The following is a 22,415-nucleotide window of genomic DNA, read 5'->3' on the forward strand; positions in this document are numbered from 1 at the left end:
TGTAGATCCGCTGTTTAACGTGTTCGCTGTGTAATGGACTCAAACATGGGTCGATTTTCAAATTGATCTGAAAGAACATGAAGCTTATAAATGCTACTTTATGAAGCATTATCGTTAAGATGAAAAGAAAATGTAACACTTGAGACTTTAAGGACTTGTATTTAAGAAACAGTGATACATTTTGGTAGCTGACTGGAAAACACAATCTAGCTAGTAATTTTGTGAGCCCTGGTTTTGTATTTATTTCTATTTTTCTATTATTTTCATATATATGCTTTAATGCTTAAATTTCCCAGAGGGGATTACCAAAATACCATCCCATCCAATCTGATTCTAACCTAATCTATAGTAACCTTTAAATTCATAGTTCATTTGAAGTTCATTTCAATTTGAATGACTAAAAAAAAAATGGTGATGTCCTTTAAATTCCTGAATTTGAAGAATTTCAAATGAATTTAAACTGAGGTACAAACTGAGAATGTAAGAAAGATAAAATAATCTTTTTAATAAACAAAATGAACTGAATTCCAAAGAAATTCATATGACTCTAAGAATGAACAAACAAATCAAAGAACAAAAGAATAAATCAAACGAATGAACAACAGCCAGCTTCCATTCAACTTCATGTTTTCTCCTGTATTTTTCAGTTCACGCAATACCTCAGTAAGAACGCCAACTCAAAGGAGGTATAAAAAGCCTGCTTCTGATGCCTTATCTGCTGATTTAACTGGTTTCAAATGCTATTTGAGCTCATATGTAGTAATACTCTGCGGTTCATTTTTTGAACTGTAGAATATTTTCTCATCTGAGAAAACGTCCTTGATTCATTTCTAACTAAAAGGCCAAATAATTAACCCGGCCCACGCTCAGATCTATGACAGCTGTCCAGTTAGGCTGTGACTTGTGGCAGTCGTAATGAAGTGTCAATCAGAATAAGGTACCGTGAGCAATGGAGCGGTTTTACTTACGCACATTGCGCTCCTGGCATTACTATGTCTTTAATTTAATAACGCCACACAGGAGCTCTGACAACAGCCATGCATCAGACATTACATCACCATTCACCACAGCCACATTACTCCTGCCGTCCAGATGCCAGACGCACAGGGGGAGATACTGAGACAGAAGAGAAGAGTCAGAGAGCGACAGAATGAGACAGGGAGCAGCAAAAAGAGACAGGGACACATGGAGAGCCAAAGCCATCCAAAGCACTTTATTGCATAACCATGGGTGACAGGAAAAGATGAGACTTTATATAATCTGATGGATCCAGGATGAAGGAGGATTTACCCTCTGCTTAAGCATGAGAAACTGAGCATGTCCCGCAATCGTGACAGACCACAGAGACGCTCTCTCCTCGTCTGTCATCCTTCCATGGTGCACCCCCTGATACGCCAAGGACGCAAGCTTTTGAAAAGATGCAAAGAAGCTCCCCAGAGGTAACCTGGATGGAGCCATAGTTAGACTGAAACTTGCATTATCTCTCGGTAGACACTAACCCTGTTCTGCTTCACATCTTCCCACACTAACAAGCATGTCTAGACCCTATTTAGGAGGGTTTCATCCCCCCTCTTTCATATCAACCCCCCAACCATCTGCGATTAACTTTGCTGTCAGCCCACTTAAAAATCTGTGATTATAAGATCTCTCTTCATGTTTGGTGAAAACAGCAGCTGCACAAACATATCAGGTTATTTCATTCTGAATCCGCCTTCTACCAGTCGCTTAAAAGCTTAAAACTTTTGAAATGAAAGACGTGCGACAGCTAGCATCAGCGATTAAAACATTGAAAAACTTCAGCATCTCACATTCAATCTGGGAACCATTCCCTTTTACTTTTCCTCTGCCTCTTTCCCGCTGTGAAATATTGTTCTGACCTTAACCCTCCATTAAAATTCAATTGACAAGTTAGTAAGTATCTTCCTACCAGGGCTTTCCTGTCTCTCCTTTTTGATGAAACCAGATCTCGGTTCCACACTACACATGCTACACTCCTCCCAGAATCAGCGAGTTCTTAAATTGATCATCCTTTATTCTTTATTCTTTGCCCCTTTCTTTGAACGGTGATGGAAATTACAGGTTTCAGCTAACAAAGAGGAAATCAAGACTAGTGTGGCGGCAAAGCCTCAGCAGAGATCAATAGTGGCCCAGGCGTTTCCACAAACACACACCTATCTGGGTTTTACAGACTGGGCTGACATTTTTACGTAGAATGGAAGATTTTAGAAAAGCTCTACTGTACTGAACGGGAAATATTACCTCTGCGAATTCTGTCCAAGGAAGAATGCTCACCCATAAATGTTTACAGAGCACAGAGGCCCATGCAGATTTATTGTGAGAATAACAGGCTTCTGTGTTCAAGACACACTCCCTATCCTGAATCGATCCCGGCCTTACCTCTCCATAATGGGTGACACTGTTGCTAATAGGCTGTAATAAAGTAACTTGGTGGCACTACTAAAATCTCTGCATTTAGCCTCGTCGCGTCGATTCTGCGTCTTGATATAATTCAGCATTAATGGCCGCCTGTGGATCAAGACCTGTGAAAACAAAAGCTCCTGACTTTAAGGCCAACATAAATATGCGCCACTTTTACAGAGCATATTAGCCGTGACAAGCCTTTAAAGGCCTAAAAATTTTCCCAAGCGAGAGAAAAGTGCAACCGTTCGCCCCCTCCCTTTTTAAAAACACCCCCAGAGCTGGGATTTTAAGCATTGGATGATCCATGATTTTGCTTGGGCTAAAGCGTTAAATATTTCACATCTCGGGAAAACAGTGAGGAAAAAATCAGCGCCGTCGTTTGTTTGTTGCGTCCCCCAGAGAATTTCTGGTAGATGGCTATGGGAAGAAAATAATTAGCATTTTCTCGTGCTATCTATAACCTTCTCTTGTTTTAGATTAATGTAACATGTTCAATTATGGTCTCGGTGTGCCAACGGCTGTTTCCCTCTGTTGGAATTGCGAATGCATGGGATTATAGAAACTTTTCATAACCCTCCAGCTTCTGAACCACAAATTGCTCACATACAAGCGGCAGCGCAGACTTAGACACATAAAGATTTTACATGTCTAATGCATTTGTCTGCCTTCTCTGCACTGTTTTAACTGGGCCAATGAGAGGAATAAACAAAAAACACGTTCAAGGATTTTGAGGATAAACAGTAATTTTTCAAAAGACCCCAATTTGCCCACCTGCTACAGCAGAACAAACAAAGAAGCAAACAGTCCCTTTGCTCTCAATGAAATGGTTGTTTCCAGGTTCATTGCCAGTCAGAAATATGGTCTTTTTTTCTCTCTCTGGCTATGACCATTGGAGTATCACAGCTCTAATGTCTCCTCTCTCTCACCTCACTGCAAAACTCATTGAGCTACTCAGAAATTTGAGCCCTTCTTGCTCCAAAGCACACATTAGGCTGAACAGTTCATTACCAAATGGAAATTGATGCTGCCTCTGTCACTTGCAGCAAAGCTTTCAAGACAAAAAAAGAGACGATAACATTCTTTTTTCTCTGGCAGGAGAGAAGAAAAAAGAGAAGAGAATGGGATGAGAAACAGAAAACATATGGTTTGCTGTAGAATTTTGATGAGACTCATTTGTTTCAGGAATACATTGTCCTCAAACCTGATTCTTCAGAGGCAGCCCGGACTTCAAGACATTGTCAGGTTTAGTAGGGAGAACGTACGGGTGCGTTCTGCAAGAGCTACAACGATGTAACAATCACAAGTGATAATTCAGTCAAAATAAGATTGCCTCTCATCTTGTCTCCCTTGCATATTTTGATTTGCAAGAGGAAATGAGAAACAAGTCCAATCTGGTCTCATAGACATTGCGAGGCTCGACGTGTCACTCCTCACTCTTATTCATGAGTGTCCTATCTCTCTCTCTCTCTCTTCAACATTTCTAAAAACAAAACACACCGTGTTGGCAGTGACAAATCAGCCAATTGTGTGACGTGAGATCATATCGCACTGTAAATATATACACGGTCTCATTCATAAACACAGATGATGTACAATCTGGAGCAAAAACAAATTTCTGAAAGATCAGACAATAATGTATTATTATGACTCTGATATATGGGATGTGCATGAAGCCAAATATCTTTTTCAGAAGCACGAAAAATGACCTAACGCTGAATAACTACCAAATAACAGAAAATACTTTTTTTAAACATGTATTATTACTTAAATATATAATAATATATTAATATTTAAGTATTTTATTTTACATACAGGTCGCAATAAAAATAATTTTATGAATTATACAAGCCATGTTTGCCATATGGAAAATATTAATGTAATAGAATGGCATAGTTAGAATTTTTTTTATATATATAATGCTTTTCCATGTATTATTATTTGAATATATATTAATATATTAATTTTTAAACATTTTATTATTATTATTATTATTATAACAATAAAAATAATCCTGTTAATAATAGCCACTGTTAAGCATGTTATTTTACATAACAGTTGCAAAAAATAATTTTATGAATTCTACAAGGCACATTTGCCATATAGAACATATAAATGGAATAGAATAGAATAGAATGGAATATTTATTAACAGAAAAACATATTCAGCAGACTGAATATTCAACAATCATAAAGTAATATTATAAATAAAGTAATATTAATATATTAATATTTTAAACCTGTTTATAATAATAATAATAATAATAATAATAATTATTATTATTATTACATAAAATAATATTAAATATTTTCAATATATTAATATGTAAAACTTGCTTATAGTATTATTATTATTATTATTATTATTATTATTATTATTATTATTATTATTATTATTATTATTATTATTATTAAGCATTTAAATTTACAGATTGTAGTACAAATAATTGTATGAATAATATATGGAATATTTGCCATATGTAAACTATAAATGGAATAAAGTTACACAGTAGACTAAATAATTAATAATCATAAATAATTGTTTATTTAAATTTTGTAATATATTAATATTTAAAAACCAATTTTATTACCCAATCCAATTTTATTATTTATTTGTTATTATTATTATTATTATTATTATTATTATTATTATTATTATTATTTTACAGTAATTTTACATACAGATTGTAATAAGAAATATTTTCTGAATTATATAAGGCATAGTTGTCATATTAAAACTATAAATTGAATATAGTCACAATTTTAATAACAGAAAAACATATTCAGTAGACTAAATATTCAATCATCAGAAAAAAAAACAATATTTGTAATATTATTATTTACATACAGGTTGTAATAAAAATATTTTATGAATTATATAAGGAATATTTTTTCCATATGTAAACTTATGGAATAGAGTTACACAGTAGACTAAATAATTAATAAACATACATTTATTCAAATAACTATTCAATAATCATAAATAATTAAATATTTGTAATATATTAATATATTAAAAACAGTTTATTATTATTAAGCATTAATTTTACATACAGGTTGTAATAAAAAAATGTATAAATTATATAAGGCATATCTGTCATACTGAAACTATAAATGGAATATAGTCACAATTTTAATAAGAGAAAAATATATTCAGTAGACTGAAAATTCAATAATCAAACAGTATGTTAAATATTTGTAATATATTAATATTAAAACATTATTATTAAAAAATGATGAATCATAAGGCACATTTGATGTATGGAAACTATGGAATAGAGATATGTTTTTTTATTTATTATTTTTATTTTTTAGCATTTTTGTTATACGTTTTAGGTTTAAGCCCTGTCCACATCCAGGTGTAGCCTAATACAGATACAGATAGTCTTGTCATTGCAGCAGCTACAGATACAAATACAAATAATGGCTTGACTGCACATCCATATCTAATATGAGGATCTTTACCATAAATCTGGCAGGTTATTTGAAGGAAGTACATGTATACACGGCAGGAAGACAGGCAGTTGCTACAGGAAATAGAATAGCTGGATGGGAGGAACCACAGAGGATGCGCTCTTTATCGGTCCCCTTGTCTGCCCTTGTACCTAAAATGTGGTATTTGTTCAAATAGGCTAATGTGAAATCACAACTTCCTCTTTACTTTGATTATTTATAGCCAACACACTCCGCTCCTCAGACTGCAATTCTGCCTCACACATTCTGCCAGGGTTTGGGCACCAAGCAGGCTCGTTTGCATATATTTGCATGTAATTAGCACATCAAACCTTCAGACTTGAAAGGGACGCCTTGTCAAAAAGTATTTTGCATCTCCCTCTCCTCTCCACCTCTCTCTCACTATCTCTCTCGCGCTCTCTTCTGCTTCTCAATCTTAGCCTCTATTATGAATGTGTGATTAGAAGAACAATTATATAAGTTAAACCTCTCTGAACCTTGGGAATTATACCAGAGTTTGGATATTTGTTTCTGCGACTTTGTATCCAAAAGAAAATTCTCACAGTCAACTGAGTGTGTGTATGTGTGTGTATGCGCATCTCAAAGTTCATGTCACTTTGCTTCCATTGCATGTGCTGATTGTTGATTTTTCACCAATTACGAAAGTCACTGAGATGATGAGACAATATCATTGACTCAGTGCATTGCATTAATTAGAGTTAACAATGATGTCGACATGCATCAGTCAAGCCTTTGAGTCACAAGCAAACATGCACTGAGCCATAAAACAAGTGCCCAAACAATTAATGAACTTGCAGGCATTTGCCGAACTTTTAGTGCAGTGCAAACTTAATGTAGCTTACTGGTCTCTGTGACACTTCAGCCCCCTGAGTGTCACATGATTATACGTGGAATGTTGAGTATCATATACGACAGGTTGAAAGTGTTTCCGTAACTCACATGCTAGAGCATAGTGTTAGTAACGCCAAGGTTGTGGGTTGGAATCCCATTGGAATGCATGAGCTGATAAAATGTATTGTTGTAACAAAGGGTAGGTTGTAAAACCATCAGTTCAACCACTTGGAAGATGAAATTGCTATCATACATGACAACCATCATCCTGAAGTGAGTCTGTGTACAAAAATAAAAGAATTACAAGATTCTTTTGTTTAACTGAAACTAATATAAATGTTTTTTTTTTTTTAAAGGGGAGACACTGCAGGCAAAAACACAGTTTTTTCATGCACCTGTCAAGTTTGAGATTTTGGGCCTTTTGTTTTTTCATAGTGTTTTTTCAGTCTAGTGGAAAGAAAACATCCAAAAGACACTGTTAAGTGTTTCTTTTATAGCACTTTATCTATTGGTGTCAATACATTTCAATTACAACACATATTTTTAAAGGCTGTTCTCTCAAAATGAGTTTTTTCTCCTAGACTGAGCCATAAATATCCATTTCAGTAGCACGTACACACACCAGACTTCACATTTGTATTCCTGACTATATCCTGAAGGTTTTTACAGAGGGATTTGTTCATATATAATTTGCTTGATTTTATACAAGATTTTATTCCCCACAAAACTTTTTTGCCTATTCTAAGTATTTTCTAAATTATGGATTTACAAAATGAGATTCCCAAAATTCCTTCTGTAAAAACATTTGACTCTAATATGTCAAAAAAAAAAAAAAAAAAAAAAAAAAAAAAAAATTAAACAAGCATATTTGGCCCCACTTTACATTAGGTGGCCTTAACTACTATGTACTTACATTTAAATTAACCATTTGGTACAATGTACTTCTTGTGTCAATATATGTTTTTACATTGCACTTATATATTTTTAAAAACTTATATGTAATTGCATTTGTAATTAATTTCTGCAATTACCACTGCTGACCCATCCCTTACACCCTAACCCACCCTTAAACCTACCTATACCACCAAACTTGTCCCTAACCTTACCCATTTCCCACCTTAATAGAAGCAAAAGTGTTTTGCAATGCAATATGACCACATTAAGTACATTGTACTTATTTTTTGATGTAAGTACATAATAGTTAAGGACACCTAATATAAAGTGTGACTGAATTTTTAAACTGATTTCATCCAGTGTTTAGATGTTTGTACTAGAAATATATGCAAATTAGTGCATATTTCATTTGGCAATGACTTATTTGCATATTAAAACCTAACATTTTAGAAAACTTCTAATACAAAAATGTTTGTGAATAACAATGTAATAAATCAACTGGGTAAGTAAGGTGATAACTATTAGTTTTTTTTTTTTTTTACCCTATTCACCTGCAGTTTCTCGCCTTAATGAAAGGAAAAGTTAACTTCCAGAATGAACATTTTCTGATAATTTACTCACCCCCATGTCGTCCAAGATGTTCATGTCTTTTTTTAAACAGTCGCAAAAAAATTACGTTTTTTGTGCAAAACATTTCAGTGCAGCTTCAAAGGGCTCTACATGATCCCAGAGGTATAAGGGTATTATCTAGAATCTAAAATTAAAAATGCATATACTTTTTAACCACAAAAGCTCATTTTGCACCAGCTCTGCAATCCCCATTTGCGTCTTCACACATTACGTAATCTAGTTAAAAAGGCATGCGTGGTTAGCTCTTTGTCTGTGTACTTCAGTTAAAAAAGGTGGGGTAGAGCAAAAAAACTCTCATTTTCTCCTCCAACTTCAAAATCATCCAACATCATTTTTTGACAGTTTTTTTGCAAATGTTTGACTTTCTTTGCATCTTTGCTTTGTAAACATTGGGTCGGTACGTCATGCGTGCTTGATGCATAATGCGTGAGGTTGAGCTAGTGCAAGACGAGCAACTGTGGTTAAAAAGAATATTTTGATCGATTAATCATAATCTAGTTAAAAAGGCATGTGTGTTTAGCTCTGTGTACTTCAGTTAAAAAAGGCAGGGTAGAATGAAAAACTCTCATTTTCTCCTCCAACTTCAAAATCTTCCAACATTGTTGTTTTTGACGTTGACTTTCTTTGCACGTTTGCTTTGTAAACACTGAGTCGGTACTTCCGCCTACATCATGAGTGCGTGATACATAATGCGTGAGGCTGAACTAGTGCAAGACGAGCAATTGTGGTTAAAAAGAATATTTTGATCGATCATTTCGCTAGATAAGGCCCTTATTCCTCAACTGGGATTGTGTAAAGGCCTTTGAAGCTGCATTAAAACAGTAATGTGGACCTTCAACCCATTCAAATCCACTATATGGAGAAAAATCCTGGAATGTTTTCCTCAAAAACCTTAATTTCTTTTCGACTGATGAAAAAAAGACACTGAAAAACTTTACCAACCCTAAACTATTGAACAGGTGTGTAAGTTGGAGATAAAAAGCACAAAAAATGTGGCTATAAATGTAGATTTAAAATCGTATTACTGTATATGCAAATTCCAAGCTGTGATCTTATTCTGCAGAGGTTTTAAAACACATTAACACGTCCTCATTTATACAAAGTTATAATATTCTAGCAAAAAGCACAGTATACCAATGCTAAGTAGTTCAGTTGGCATGTTCAGCTTCCCATACATTTACATTTAGCTCTTTGTCTGTGTACTTCAGTTAAAAAAGGTAGGGTAGAGCGAAAGACTCTCATTTTCTCTTCCAAATTTTTGTTTTTGACTTGACTTTCTTTGCACATTTGCTTTGTAAACACTGGGTCGGTACTTTTGCCTATGTCATGCGTGCGTGATGCATAATGCGTGAAGTTGAGCTAGTGCAAGACGAGCAATTGTGGTTAAAAAGAATATTTTGATCAATTGTTTCACTAGATAAGGCCATTTTTCCTCAAATGGGATTGTGTAAAGCCCTTTGAAGCTGCAATTTGGACCTTCAAACCATTAAAATCCACTATATGGAGAAAAATCCTGGAATGTTTCCTCAAAAACTTAATCTTTTTTTTGACTGAAGAAAGAAAGACACTTAAAAACTTTACCAACCCTAAACTTTTGAACAGGTGTGTAAGTTGGTGATAAAAAGCACAAAAAATGTACAGGCATTAAAGCAGAGTTTTACAACCATCACCAGTCGCCTCAACGCTGAATGCAAAATGCAAGACGCTTTGGATAAATGTGTCTATTAAATGCATAAATGTAGATTTAAAATCTTATTACTGTATATGCATATTCCAAGCTGTCATCTTATTCTGCAGAGGTTTTAAAACACATTAACATGTCCTCATTTATACAAAGTATTATTCTAGCAAAAAGCACAGTATACCAATGCTAAGAAGTTCAACTGGCATATTCAGCAAACAGCTGCATAGCAATTGCGTTCCCCATACATGTATTATTAAATCTCTCTTGGTCTTATATAGCTTGCCTGCCAGTGATTATCGTTCCTCATGTATGACTGAGGTCGTGACCCTTGACGTAGCTCAGTTTTTAATACAGTGTACTGTGGTTTTATGCATGTCAGTATGAATCCTGTTTAAATAGACACATATTGCTTGTTTGTCGTGAAAATGGAAACTCAGCAGGGCAGTTCTTTTCCTAGGAAGCATCTGGAACGACTGCCATCGGTTTCTGCATTTAATGTAATTACAACAATAAAACACTGTAATAAAATAAAAAATATAGTTATGTCCTATAATGTCATGATATCCAGGGCTAAAAATCCCAGTTCAACCATTTCTGTCTTGATAATCAGACTATACCTCACAAGGCAGAGGTGTCCACTTTATGGGCCACCCATGGCTAAAGCACTGCATTGGATTCTGCTTTATTGCATGTTGTAAAATATATTCAGAGGTGAGGGACGTGTCCTTGCTCGGAGTGGAGAGGTGGCTGCGTCGGGGTCTCAGCACTCTGTGGCATAAAAGCTGACCTTCTTCACCCGGGGCTCTTAAAGGCCTGCTCGACGGCGCCCATCTGATGTGATTATTGAATGTTTATTCCCCTTTTCTCTCATTGTTAGTGCACTTAGAATGATTAATTACGCCAAGCTCTCTTGCTGACATCTCGTCTCACTCGGGGGAGAAAAACATGCTCTCCTTGCTCCTTCCCCTGTCTCTTTCTATCACTCGCTCCCTCAGTCCTCTCCATTCAAATCAAATTCAATTCAGAGAGCACTCCATCTGCCATCACGACCACTATATAATAACAACTACAGCAACGGTAAAACAGACAACAAATAAATAAGAACGGCCATAAATTGAAGGAATAGTTAAAGTACGCTTTAACCCAGACTACTCAGTAAAACATAATAAGATTTTATGTGGGCGGCACTTTATAACCTTCCCGTCTCTTTCTATACCCCTTTGTCCATCACTTTTCTCATCCCTCTGTCTTTATCTCAGCTTCCACAAAGCTGTTACAAAGCTGCTGAGGTTGACATTCAAAGGGGTATCGAATCACTAGACCACCACTTATCTTCTACATCTGCGGTGTGAAATTCTTGACACAGGAAAGGCCCTTTTATCCAAATAAACCTGTGTCTGTGTTTAAACATGGGTTCTTCAATTAAAAAGCTCTGAACTGTCTGTCCACGGTGTAAGCAATCCATTTAAACACCCAGAATGAAGCATCCGCAGATGTTCATCTTTTATACCAGCTGAGCAGCCAAAAGGGAAGGACAGTACCAGCAGGCGCGCTGTCTGCATTCAGATTTAGCCACCGAGTTACCACCACCTGACATGCTGTTTGCGAGCCAACAGATTTTGTTTGTGATCTGTTCCATTATCTTGACAAATCCGTATATAACTGCTCACCTATACACTGTACATGTGCCAGTTTCTGGTAATGCGGTATATAGGACATATGAAATATTTATTTTTTCCCAAATTACTTTTCCCTATTCCACTTGATTTTCAATCTTTTTAATTTTTCTGGACTCTATTTTAATGGTTAAATTAAAGTTTATTGATCAAAATAATCATAAAACTGGTACATTTTGAAAGCAAATTATTAACAAAATGAACAAAAATGACATTTTTATGGCTCTATGAAATGTGTTTTATTTTGCGATTTTGTCTGGTAATTAAATGAAGGCAAAAACCATTAATTACATTTTTCTTGTAGTTCAAGGAAAACCCTTTCAATTTTTTTGGCAAACAAAGAGCTGCACAATTTTATACACCCACATTTGAATAGGGACTAAAACATGCCAGAAAAGATTAAATCAAAAATGTTGGTTGAAAATGTTCTGATTCCGTATTATTATTTTTTTTATAGTTGCATCTTAAGCTATATTTAAATGGTTAAGGTTCCTTTTGTTATTTGAGAGAAATTATTAAACTCAACTGAAGTTTATCTTTTTAACCTGATTTTGTAATGCATTTCAATACTGTAACAGTTGTTTCAGCAATTATGAACATTTTCGTAACGCTTTATTTTACAATGTCCTAATTGCAAACCCAGCAGTTGGGTAGTTTTGACATTAAAATTACTATATTTCTTGCTTAAACCCAAAATATGTTGGAAATAAACATTTATTAATATGTTCAATAAATGAACATTGACTAATAAGTTGAATAAATAATTTTTATACTTTTTTACATCGCTTTTAAATAAATGTTCACCTTTTGCCTCTAGGAATGATGTGTCAGGTTTTTTATTTACAACCTATTTTGGGTTCATTTTAAAACAGCCATATGTGACCCTGGACCACAAAACCAGTCATAAGGGTCACAGGATAGGACAATATTAGGCTGAGATACAATTATTTGAAAATCTGGAATCTGAGGTTGCAAAAAATCTAAATATTGAGAAAATTGCTTTTAAAGTTGTCCAAATAAAGTCCCTAGCCTAGCAATGCATATTACTAATTAAAAATGAAGTTTTAATATATTTATAGTAGGACATTTACACAATATCTTAATGGAACATGATCTTTACTTATCCTATTGATAAAAGAAAAATCAATCATTTTGACCCATACTATGTATTTTTGGCTATTGCTACAAAAGTGCTTCTTTAGACTGGTTTTGTGGTCCATGGTCACAAATAGTAATTTTAAACAATATTTGAGTTAAATAAAACTACTCAGAAGGTTGGGTTAAATCAACCTAGTCGCCTGGTTTGTCCATATTTTACCATTTTTACATACATAGCACTTAATTACACTGTAATAGCAACCAAAATTTAACTTAAGCACAAAAACTGTCTTTTCCCCATTCATTGTTTGGTCAGTTTCATCTTAGCTGAGACAATGCTAAGGTAGTTTGCGTAGGATGTTTATATTCCTGAGTGAAAATTAGTGTACTTATGCACGCCATAATTATATAGTCTTACTTAGTTAACATCCTTCAGATGTTATTTGGGCGTTAAAGAGTGTATGAGTGTGGCGAGTCCTCCCTAAGGCCAGTGAAAAGGAGGAGAGACAGCTTCCTGGATTAACACTGTGTGTAGAGATCTGACAGCTTAATCGCGACTGCTTCCTTGGAAAGGAGAGAGCTTGATAAGAAACTTGAAAAAGAGGATATCGTCATCATTAATATGATTCATTTTGTCAAGTCATATCCCTTAATACCCCTACCAGGCTTTCCAAGATCCTACTCCTGCATTATACATCTACGTCTTTATCATTTGTCTTCAGTGAAGTGCATCGAACAATCCCTCCTGTCAGATTTTCCTTGGTGTGAAATAGACACATTCTATTTATTAATCCTAACACTGTAATTCTCTGCTCTAGCTCTCGTTCTGCCATCCTTTTAGACATTTACAGGCAAATAACTGTGATAAAATAACACAGCATGTTTTAAAATGTTACTTTTAATTAACAGATACAACAATACCTCACATTTACTTATTATGAACGTCCACAGCTAATATTATGAGGAACCGGGTTTTCTCATTACCTCTGTTCACTTTATAAGTGCAATAAAGGTGATGGAAAACAATTCCCAATTGCACAAACGACTGATATTGGAGGCACCCTCTCCACGCCGTGAACATTAAATTATAAATAGTTTTTATTACAGCAGTACTTGGACACAGCTCTATTTTATCTGTCTGCATATAATGAACACCAAAGATCTGTTACCATGGCAATGACTGGGAACAACAATCCCATTAGTGGGATTGATAAAAGGCCAAATGGAAAAAAAAAGGATAAAAGAGAAAATGAAGGAGAGAAATAACTGCAATAATATGGGTAAAACCTCATTTACCGGATGTTGCTGTACTGAACATTAGCCTGTGTTAAGCCTTTAGCCTGAGGTAGCGGAGGTTATTTTTAAAAAAACACTTAAAAAAACATGATTACATTTGAGTGATGAAGAGGAACAGGCAGGTCTGTCAGATGAAAAGGGGCTTGGGGAGCAGTAAAGAGAACCTCTCATAGGACATAAGACTAAACGGATATTCCTCAACATCTGCAAGTTTCGATGGCTTGGCTCATGACAAAACACCCTTAGATTGGGAATTGTCACTGTCATATGTTTCTGCTTCTGATCTAGTTCCTTAATGGTTATTAATGATTTTTTAATCACTTTAAAAAATTAACATTTGCCAAACAATTGATACAGACTTATTTAAAACACAGTGAATATGCAGTAATATATTTTTGATTTAACTGGACTGACACATCCCAGTGGGCAATTAATGTTGAAAGACAAATTGAACCAAACTGACGTCAAAAAACAGGTCAAATATGCAAATCATACTTGTCATGGCGGTGATTTGAACCAATTTCAGTGTAGGATTAACTTCCTATTTTCACCCAATTACCACTGGAGGAAATTGCCGTCCAAAGTGAAGTTAAAATCATGTTACAGCATCTTGATCGAATCTTGACTAATATTTGATGTCAAATTGATATCAAGGTGCCCGCTGGGAACAAAATTTGAGCAGAATTGAGCTAGAATATTAGATTAACATCAACACCGTTATTGAACTGAATTGAATCAATATTGAACGGACTGAATAATGACACCACCGCCTTCTGTAAAGCCATAATTGCCTAACTTTGCAACATTGACACAGTTATTGAACTAAACTGAAATAAAAGTGAACTACACTGAGCTGAATAATGGCACTATTATCTTTTGTAGAGCTGCTTTACAGCTTACTGAATTTGTTTCATAATTGAGCAATTTACATTAACACTGTTGTGAAGCTGCTTTGAAAAAAAATCTGTATTATATAAAGCGATACATAAATGTGCCTGGACTTACAGGAGAAGTTCACTTCCAGAACTAATTTTTTCAGATAATTTACTCACCCCCTTGTCATCCGAGATGTTCATGTCTTTCTTTCTTTCTTCAGTCATAAAGAAATTATGTTTTAGGAAAACATTTCAGGATTTCTCTCTATATAGTCAACTTCTATGGTGCCCCTGAGTTTGAACTTTCAAAATGCAGTTTAAATGCAGCTTCAAATGGCTCTAAATGATCCGAGGTAGAAGGGTCTTATCTAGCGAAAAGATTGATTTTTTAAAATTTATTACAATTTATATACTTTTTAACCTCAAATGCTTGTCTTGTCTAGTTCTGCGTGAACTCTGTTTATTCTGGTTGATGGCAGTTAGGGTAGGTCAAAAACTCCCATCTCATTTTCTTTTCCAACTTCAAAATCACCCTACATTGCTGTTTGATCATCTTTGCATGTTCACTTCGTAAACACTGGGTCGGTACTTCCGCAGCGATGTAGGATGATTTTGAAGTTGGAGGAGAAAATGAGATGGGAGTTTTTGGACCTACCCTAACTGTCTTGAACCGGAATACACAGTTCACACAGAGCTAGACAAAGTATATAAACCTATATAAATTCTAAAAAAATTTTAGAAAATAAGACCCTTCTTCCTCAGCTTGGGATCGTTTAGAGCTCTTTGAAGCTGCATTTGAACTGCATTTTGGAAGTTCAAACTCGGGGGCACCATTGAAGTCCATTATATGAAGAAAAAATTTAAGTCCATTATATGAAGAAAAAATCCTGAAATGTTTTCCTCAAAAAACATAATTTCTTTACGACTAAAGAAAAAAATACATGAACATTTTGGATGGTAAGGGGTAAGTAAATAATCTATAAATTATAAAGACTATTTTTAGAGGCAAAATAATTAAATAAAATAAGGCATAAATAATTGACCTTAACAATATAGTACACTACAATACTAAACCAACAAACAGTGTGTTCATTATTTTATTTTTATAAAATACTATCTAGTAATGAACCACCCAGAAATCAGAAAACACTGGCCGAGCTGTATGTTTTTGAATTTAAGGGGGACATCGGATGCCAAATTCACTTTAACGTGGTGTCTTCATATAAATGTGTCTTCTCAGTGTGTGTACACAACCACCCTACAATGATACAAATCCATTCATATTTTTTTTATCCCCCAAAAACCTAAAAAGTCTCAATTATCAAGCCATTTAGATTTTCTGATCAGTATGATGTCATATTGCTCAGGCCCCACCCACAACCGCTGATGGACTGTATGATATTAGCATATTTCCTGGGCCTCAGCCTGTCCGCCATTTTCTCCACACTCGAGTAGCTGTAGCGACAACAATGTCTTGTAAGCAATGCAGGTGTTTTGTAGTTGAATGTAAAAGTGAACATAAGAATCTTCATTTTCTCCTGTCATCAGAGCCAATGAGGATACAGTGAATTAGTTTTTGATAGTGACGTGCCACTAAATAACACAATACAGAAGAGAGGGACGAGGTGAGCAGTAGCTAATTATCATTTAAAGAGCCATGCATTGAAACAGGTTGCTGTAAATAGAGCTGTTTTGATAAGATAAAAATGTGTTGTTTTACACAACCCTAAAAAACAAGACCCTAAAGAATCAAACCAACTTAAATTGCTATACTTTTTTAAAAAAAGGAAAAAGCCCTCATAAAAGATGTTTTTTGCAAACTGATTGGGCTGTAGATTTAGTAGCTGTGCTATGGCATCATTTTATACATATTTAGGGGCCATTCACACTGAATGCACCAAAAATGCGTTCCACTCATGACTATTTTTCCATTGTTTTTCTATGCAAACATGTATTTTAGTATGCAGTGGAAGCATGCACATGCAGGAATATTAAGAGAACATCATTTGTTATTTTGGCACTATTTTAAAAATGGAACCAGTTCTAAACCTTATTTATGGCCCTTTCCTTGAGGAATGCCATGCTAAGACACTTCAAACCATTCAATGGTTCAGACCGTACTCATTAATGACAAGTTCTTTTATTTCAGGAACATCCTGTGCTAAACAGCAGTATCTCACAGCAAAAAAAACACTGCAATGATTTGTTCCAAGCAGAGCCACTCATCTTTGAATGAGTTGGACGCATCAGACTCTTCAGGTTAAGTCATTCAGCCTTTCTGACGCTGCGGATCAGCATTCTAATTATACCCTTAAAACGCTGGCTTTTAAAACAACTATCGCATGTGCCAAGATGTCCAAAATAGACCACATCATTTAGCATGACTCCTCCTTTCATCTCACATCATTAGAGTAATTTGCACTCTGTATTTTAGTGATTTTCAGCATATGTTAAACCAATCCAGTGCAGATAGTCACCACAGTCTTTGTTTTCTTTGCATTTGCCCATGGATTAGCAATAAAGGATAATAGCTACTCCATAAAGAACCATAAAAACGGATATCTTAGAGTTTGTCAGTGGTACTGAGGAAATGGTAAAGACAGAAAACTCACCTGCAGTGTCTGTGTACACCTGCCACAGTTTCGATGATGAAACACTCTCCCTCATTCAAACAGAAGGCCATTTCCTGACTGTCTTGGCACGGCTTGAAGAACTCTGAACGTACAGTGGAGGTTGTGGGGGCAACTGCATGTGAAAGAGACACAGAAGGGGGGGGGGGGGGGGGCAGAAACAGATTAATCAAGATTAAATACGTTTAATCAAACGAATCAAACACTAATAATCCATGCATTTCCATAATGTCCATACCAGTGATAAAATTACAACTGAGTGATTTCTCAATATTATGACATGAATGGTGTTAATTGAATCACACGTTCAAGTACGATGGTTTCACAATCACTCCACTGATTTCAAATGAGCCCATGTGAGGACCAGAAAATGTTCCAGAATCTATTATAGGGCGTATATAGGGTATGAGGGTTTAATGACACAGGCCATCAGAGATAATAAACCTCATGTAATAGGCTGCAACAGGGATTTTTCAAACGTTTTTATGCCACTCTAGCTGCAAAGGACCGTTAAGGAAAAACTAGGCAGCTTTTACTGCAAAAATGTATATAATTACATATCAAATACATATATTATTAGCAATATACAGCATTAAATTTACATAAAATATGAAGTGATGAGATTTTGCCCTCAGCTAAATCTAATTGCTCTGAAACAAATAATAGATTAATGAAATCAATGGCTGCCTGTTAGATTTACCCAAATTAATTATGTCATGTTTAACCACTATAGAGACATTAGAGCCAGCAGCAAATTCCAGAAGATCTGGCAGAGGTAAGGCTGCTCATGACGGATTCATGAGGGCTAAATGGTTGCTGACACCCAGGAGCTCACATCTCCGTAAACGTCGAACCACAACAAACCACATATTTTAAGTCTAAATAAGTGTCTTTGCATAAAAACTCTTAAAACTACATTTTGTGACACAAAAACAGTTTTATTTTGACACTCACTATGACAAATACTACAAGCGGAGTGATATAAACAGTAAAATGGTTGGAGTTCTGATATCACACTCCTCTCAGCCAATCAGATTCAAGGACCAGAACTGTTGTTCTTTATATATACATATAAATATATACATGCATATTATATTTAGTTGATACTATATATATATATATATATATATATATTTTTTTTTTTTTTTTTGACCCAACATTGGGGTACTCATGAATTTATTCATGTACTTATGTAAGTACTATATGTGACCCTGGGCCACAAAACCAGTATTAAATGGCACAGGTGTATTTGTAGCAATAGCCAAAAATACATTGTATGGGTCAAAATTACTGCTTTTTCTTTTATGCAATGTTCCATGAAGACATTTCCTACCGTAAATATATCAAAACTTAATTTTTAATTAGTAATACACATAGTTAAGAATTTCATTTGGACAACTTTAAAGGCGAGTTTCTCACTATTTTTCAGATTCCAGATTTTTTTGCACCCTCAGATTCTAGATTTCTTCTTTTAAACTAACCGGGACAAATCATACATACAGTATATGTATGCCTGCTTTATCACAGAATATATGTAGCACTTAACAAGATGGGGGGACCATAATGCATCGGCTGTTTAATATATTTAATTAGTGCTATTTATAAACATAAAACACCCGCTTAATCAAGACTGAAACATAATGAATCAGCATGCTGGTCAAAGCAAAATAGCCTGCATTAGCACCATCCTGTTGTATAAACTGCAGTGATGATTCACATAAACAGGACTGCTGTTTATAAAAGACCGCCTGCACTTTTTAATCTGGACCAGAACAGGGCTAGTTTGAAGAATCCGGTTCCTCTGACCCTTCCTCGCTTGCTTGACTTCAACATGGACATCAACATCTGCTGTGTTGTTAGCAGTCGCTCTAAACACAAAACCAAGGCCCGCGGCACCTGGTAGATGTTTACACCGTCATACCAGCACCAACCATGTCCATAAGCAGAAAACAATGCACTGAAAGCATAATCTCCCAGACATCTGCCACGGAATGAAATAAAGCAGAGGCAATTCATAAGACGCTCGAGAGCTACATCTGTAGTCTGGAGCTGCCGTTGGAGGAGGCAGTGCAAGCATGCGTCCTGGTCAAAAACAAGGCAATCCAAATAGCACCAGACACCTGCAGTAACACAGGAAAGGTCAAATCAATCTGTTGTTCTCATGTATTGATGGATAAATCTCAGGTCACTGGTGCAGAAGACGATGACGGATTAGAAAATTGTTGAAACAAGAAAAAGAGAACAAAGATGCTTCGTTCGTTTGAGAAAGCTGCGATGGATGACTCCATTACGTGGAGTCGCACGGTAGCCAAAAGCGACTGCTTTGCACCATAAACAATACAATAACAGCGGCAAACGCCTTATCCTAGCCCTCAGACAGCAACCGGCTGGATTTTTCATATCCTCTTGTTCAAGTGTACATAGAAACGGGGGGTTTTATGACTCAGTATAAATCATCTGAGAAGCATCGATCAAATGACCATTGATCTGCACATTTTGTTGTTAAAACGGAGGATTCTGTTGGGTAGATTATTAGTCTCATTTTTCTCCAGAGTGGCGTTTCAAACCTGACTGGTATACTGCTGCTGACTGGCCAGTCGATCAGCAATCAGCAGTGTTTACTGTGTGACCCAGGGCTACTTATGGACTGATCTCACACCACTACAGCTCTAATATAGGTGCTCATAAAATCTGCCATATTGAGCCCATCCGCAGGCGAGGACTGGCGGAACATGCAATAATCATTGCACAGGACTATATTAAAAGGGAAAAAAAATCCCGTATAATAAACACATGATCTCAAGGGGGGAGGCGGAAGTGCTCGCGAATTAATGAACATTGCAATCGATGCTCTGGGATTCAAGAAGCGCTATTAGCAATCAGCTTCATTTTAGAAGTGATCATTGATGAGTTTATTAAATCAAAGGTGCTGAATGCCTGCAGAGACAGCATTGAAGCATAGCACCCACAATGCATGCTTTATTCTTTTGCTTTCTATTGACAGGTTATTGAAACAGAACGGATACCCGGAGCACGTGGCCGACGACCCCCGCCATCCAGCCTAATTAAGTCTGTGGGGAAGTAATGATTTCCTCTGCCCACGACGGGCTTTGCTGTAAGGACAAACTCTTACAAATGTGACAAATCTAACACTAGCAGATAGAGTACAAAGAAATGAATAAAGATGACTACGGAGATTCTATTCCCTGAGTTTGCCATTGCCAGTTGAGGCCATCAGAGGAAAAACGAGCGCATTCACACTGTGCACCTGCGCTGTGGCACTCGAGAGCGCTCTCTGCACATCAGACGCCGTGGTTTCATGGGCGGCCAGCTCATGCATGACAGGATAATTGCTCAGCTTCTGGTTATTTAGTGATAAATCCTCCCCTCTTGTTATTCCCAAAATGGTTTGTCATAACATTTGATTCATTCCGTTTGCTTTAAAATTAGCCTGTTTTTTCTGGAAGGCAATCTACACAAGTAAGTCCCTTGATAAGGTGCATGAAACAGTCTTGCAGCAGTCCAAAACTGAATCCGAAATCCCTGTGGGTTATTCGTCTGAATAGATGGTATGTGGTGAGCTAATGGACAAAAAAAGAACATGTCCATCCTTCATGCTGAAAAAGGTAAATATGTGAATAAATCCTGCAGTGGGAGCTAATGTGAAACTGCAGCTTTTAATTTAAAGCACAGTTGTATCAGTGAAGATAAATTCAGCTAACAACATTCAGTATTATAAGTAGTGCTAAGGTCCAACTAAAGATATATTTAAGTATATTTGATTGTGCTAAAGTGGAACTATTCTATGTATACATCAGGTACACTTTAAATATCTTGCATTTAAAGACTGATATTATACAGAGATTATACAATCCATATTAATAGTGATATTAAAACACATTTAGGCATAATATTAAGAAATGTGCATTATGCAATAGAGCATTAAAAGCTGAATAAATAAGCTTTCCATTGATGTATGGTTTGTTAGGATATGATAATATTTGGCTGAGAGTCTGAGGGTGCAAAAAAATCTAAATATTGAGAAAATCGCCTTTAAAGTTGTCCAAATTAAGTTCTTAGCAATGCATATTACCAATCAAAAATTAAGTTTTGATACATTTATAGTAAGAGATTTACAAAATATCTTCATGGAACATGATCTTTACTTTATATCCTAATGATTTTTGACATAAAACAAAAATCTATAATTTTGACCTACACAATGTATTTTTGGCTATTACTACAGATATTCCTGTGCTACTTAAGACCGGTTTTGTGGTCCAGGATCACAAAGCTTTTAGCAATGTATATTACTAATCAAAAATGAAGTTTTGATATATTTACGGTAAGAAATTGACAAAATATATTTATGGAACATGATATTTACATAACGTCCTAATAAATTTTGTCATAAAAAGAAAAATCGATCATTTTGACCCATACAATGTATTGTTGGCTATTGCTACAAATATACCCATGCTACTTATGACTAGTTTTGTGCTTAATGGATTTGAACCATACTTAGTATGAAATAAATGTATTTTAAATAAATTATGGCATAGGGTTATTTGTTTTTGTTTTTTTACTAGGGTACATAACAATCAAATCATTTATTTACCTTTTTTTGCAATAAGAGCAGTAAAACTACTGCCACCAAAATAAGAAACCATAATATCATCATTTTTAAAACAAATATCTTATTTTGTGTCTTTACTCTTTTCTTCAAAAGAAAGTAAAATGTTGTGTGGGAGTCTAGACTGGGACTAGTTTTAAAAGAACAGTTTAAAATGAATTGTTTTCTGAACTGGTTTATTTAAATGAGTCCCACTAACCATATCACTGCAATGAATCAGACTTTCAGTGCTTCATGTAAAAGAGAGAAGGAGTAGGCAGGGTAATGCATTTGATTG

General features: G+C 35.4%; 1 protein-coding gene across 2 annotated transcripts in view; it reads right to left on the reverse strand.

Moving 5' to 3' along the window:
* Positions 1–22,415, reverse strand: part of nrg3b (neuregulin 3b) — a 205,997-nt gene that overhangs the window by 63,619 nt on the left and 119,963 nt on the right. For both annotated transcript variants that reach the window (XM_073828964.1, XM_073828963.1), the window contains exon 2: positions 17,488–17,620. In XM_073828964.1, the coding sequence (XP_073685065.1) occupies positions 17,488–17,620 (133 nt within the window). The remainder of the gene's footprint in view (positions 1–17,487; positions 17,621–22,415) is intronic.

The sequence above is a fragment of the Garra rufa genome, chromosome 22 (assembly GCF_049309525.1).
Source record: "Garra rufa chromosome 22, GarRuf1.0, whole genome shotgun sequence".
Taxonomy (NCBI): Eukaryota; Metazoa; Chordata; class Actinopteri; order Cypriniformes; family Cyprinidae; genus Garra; species Garra rufa.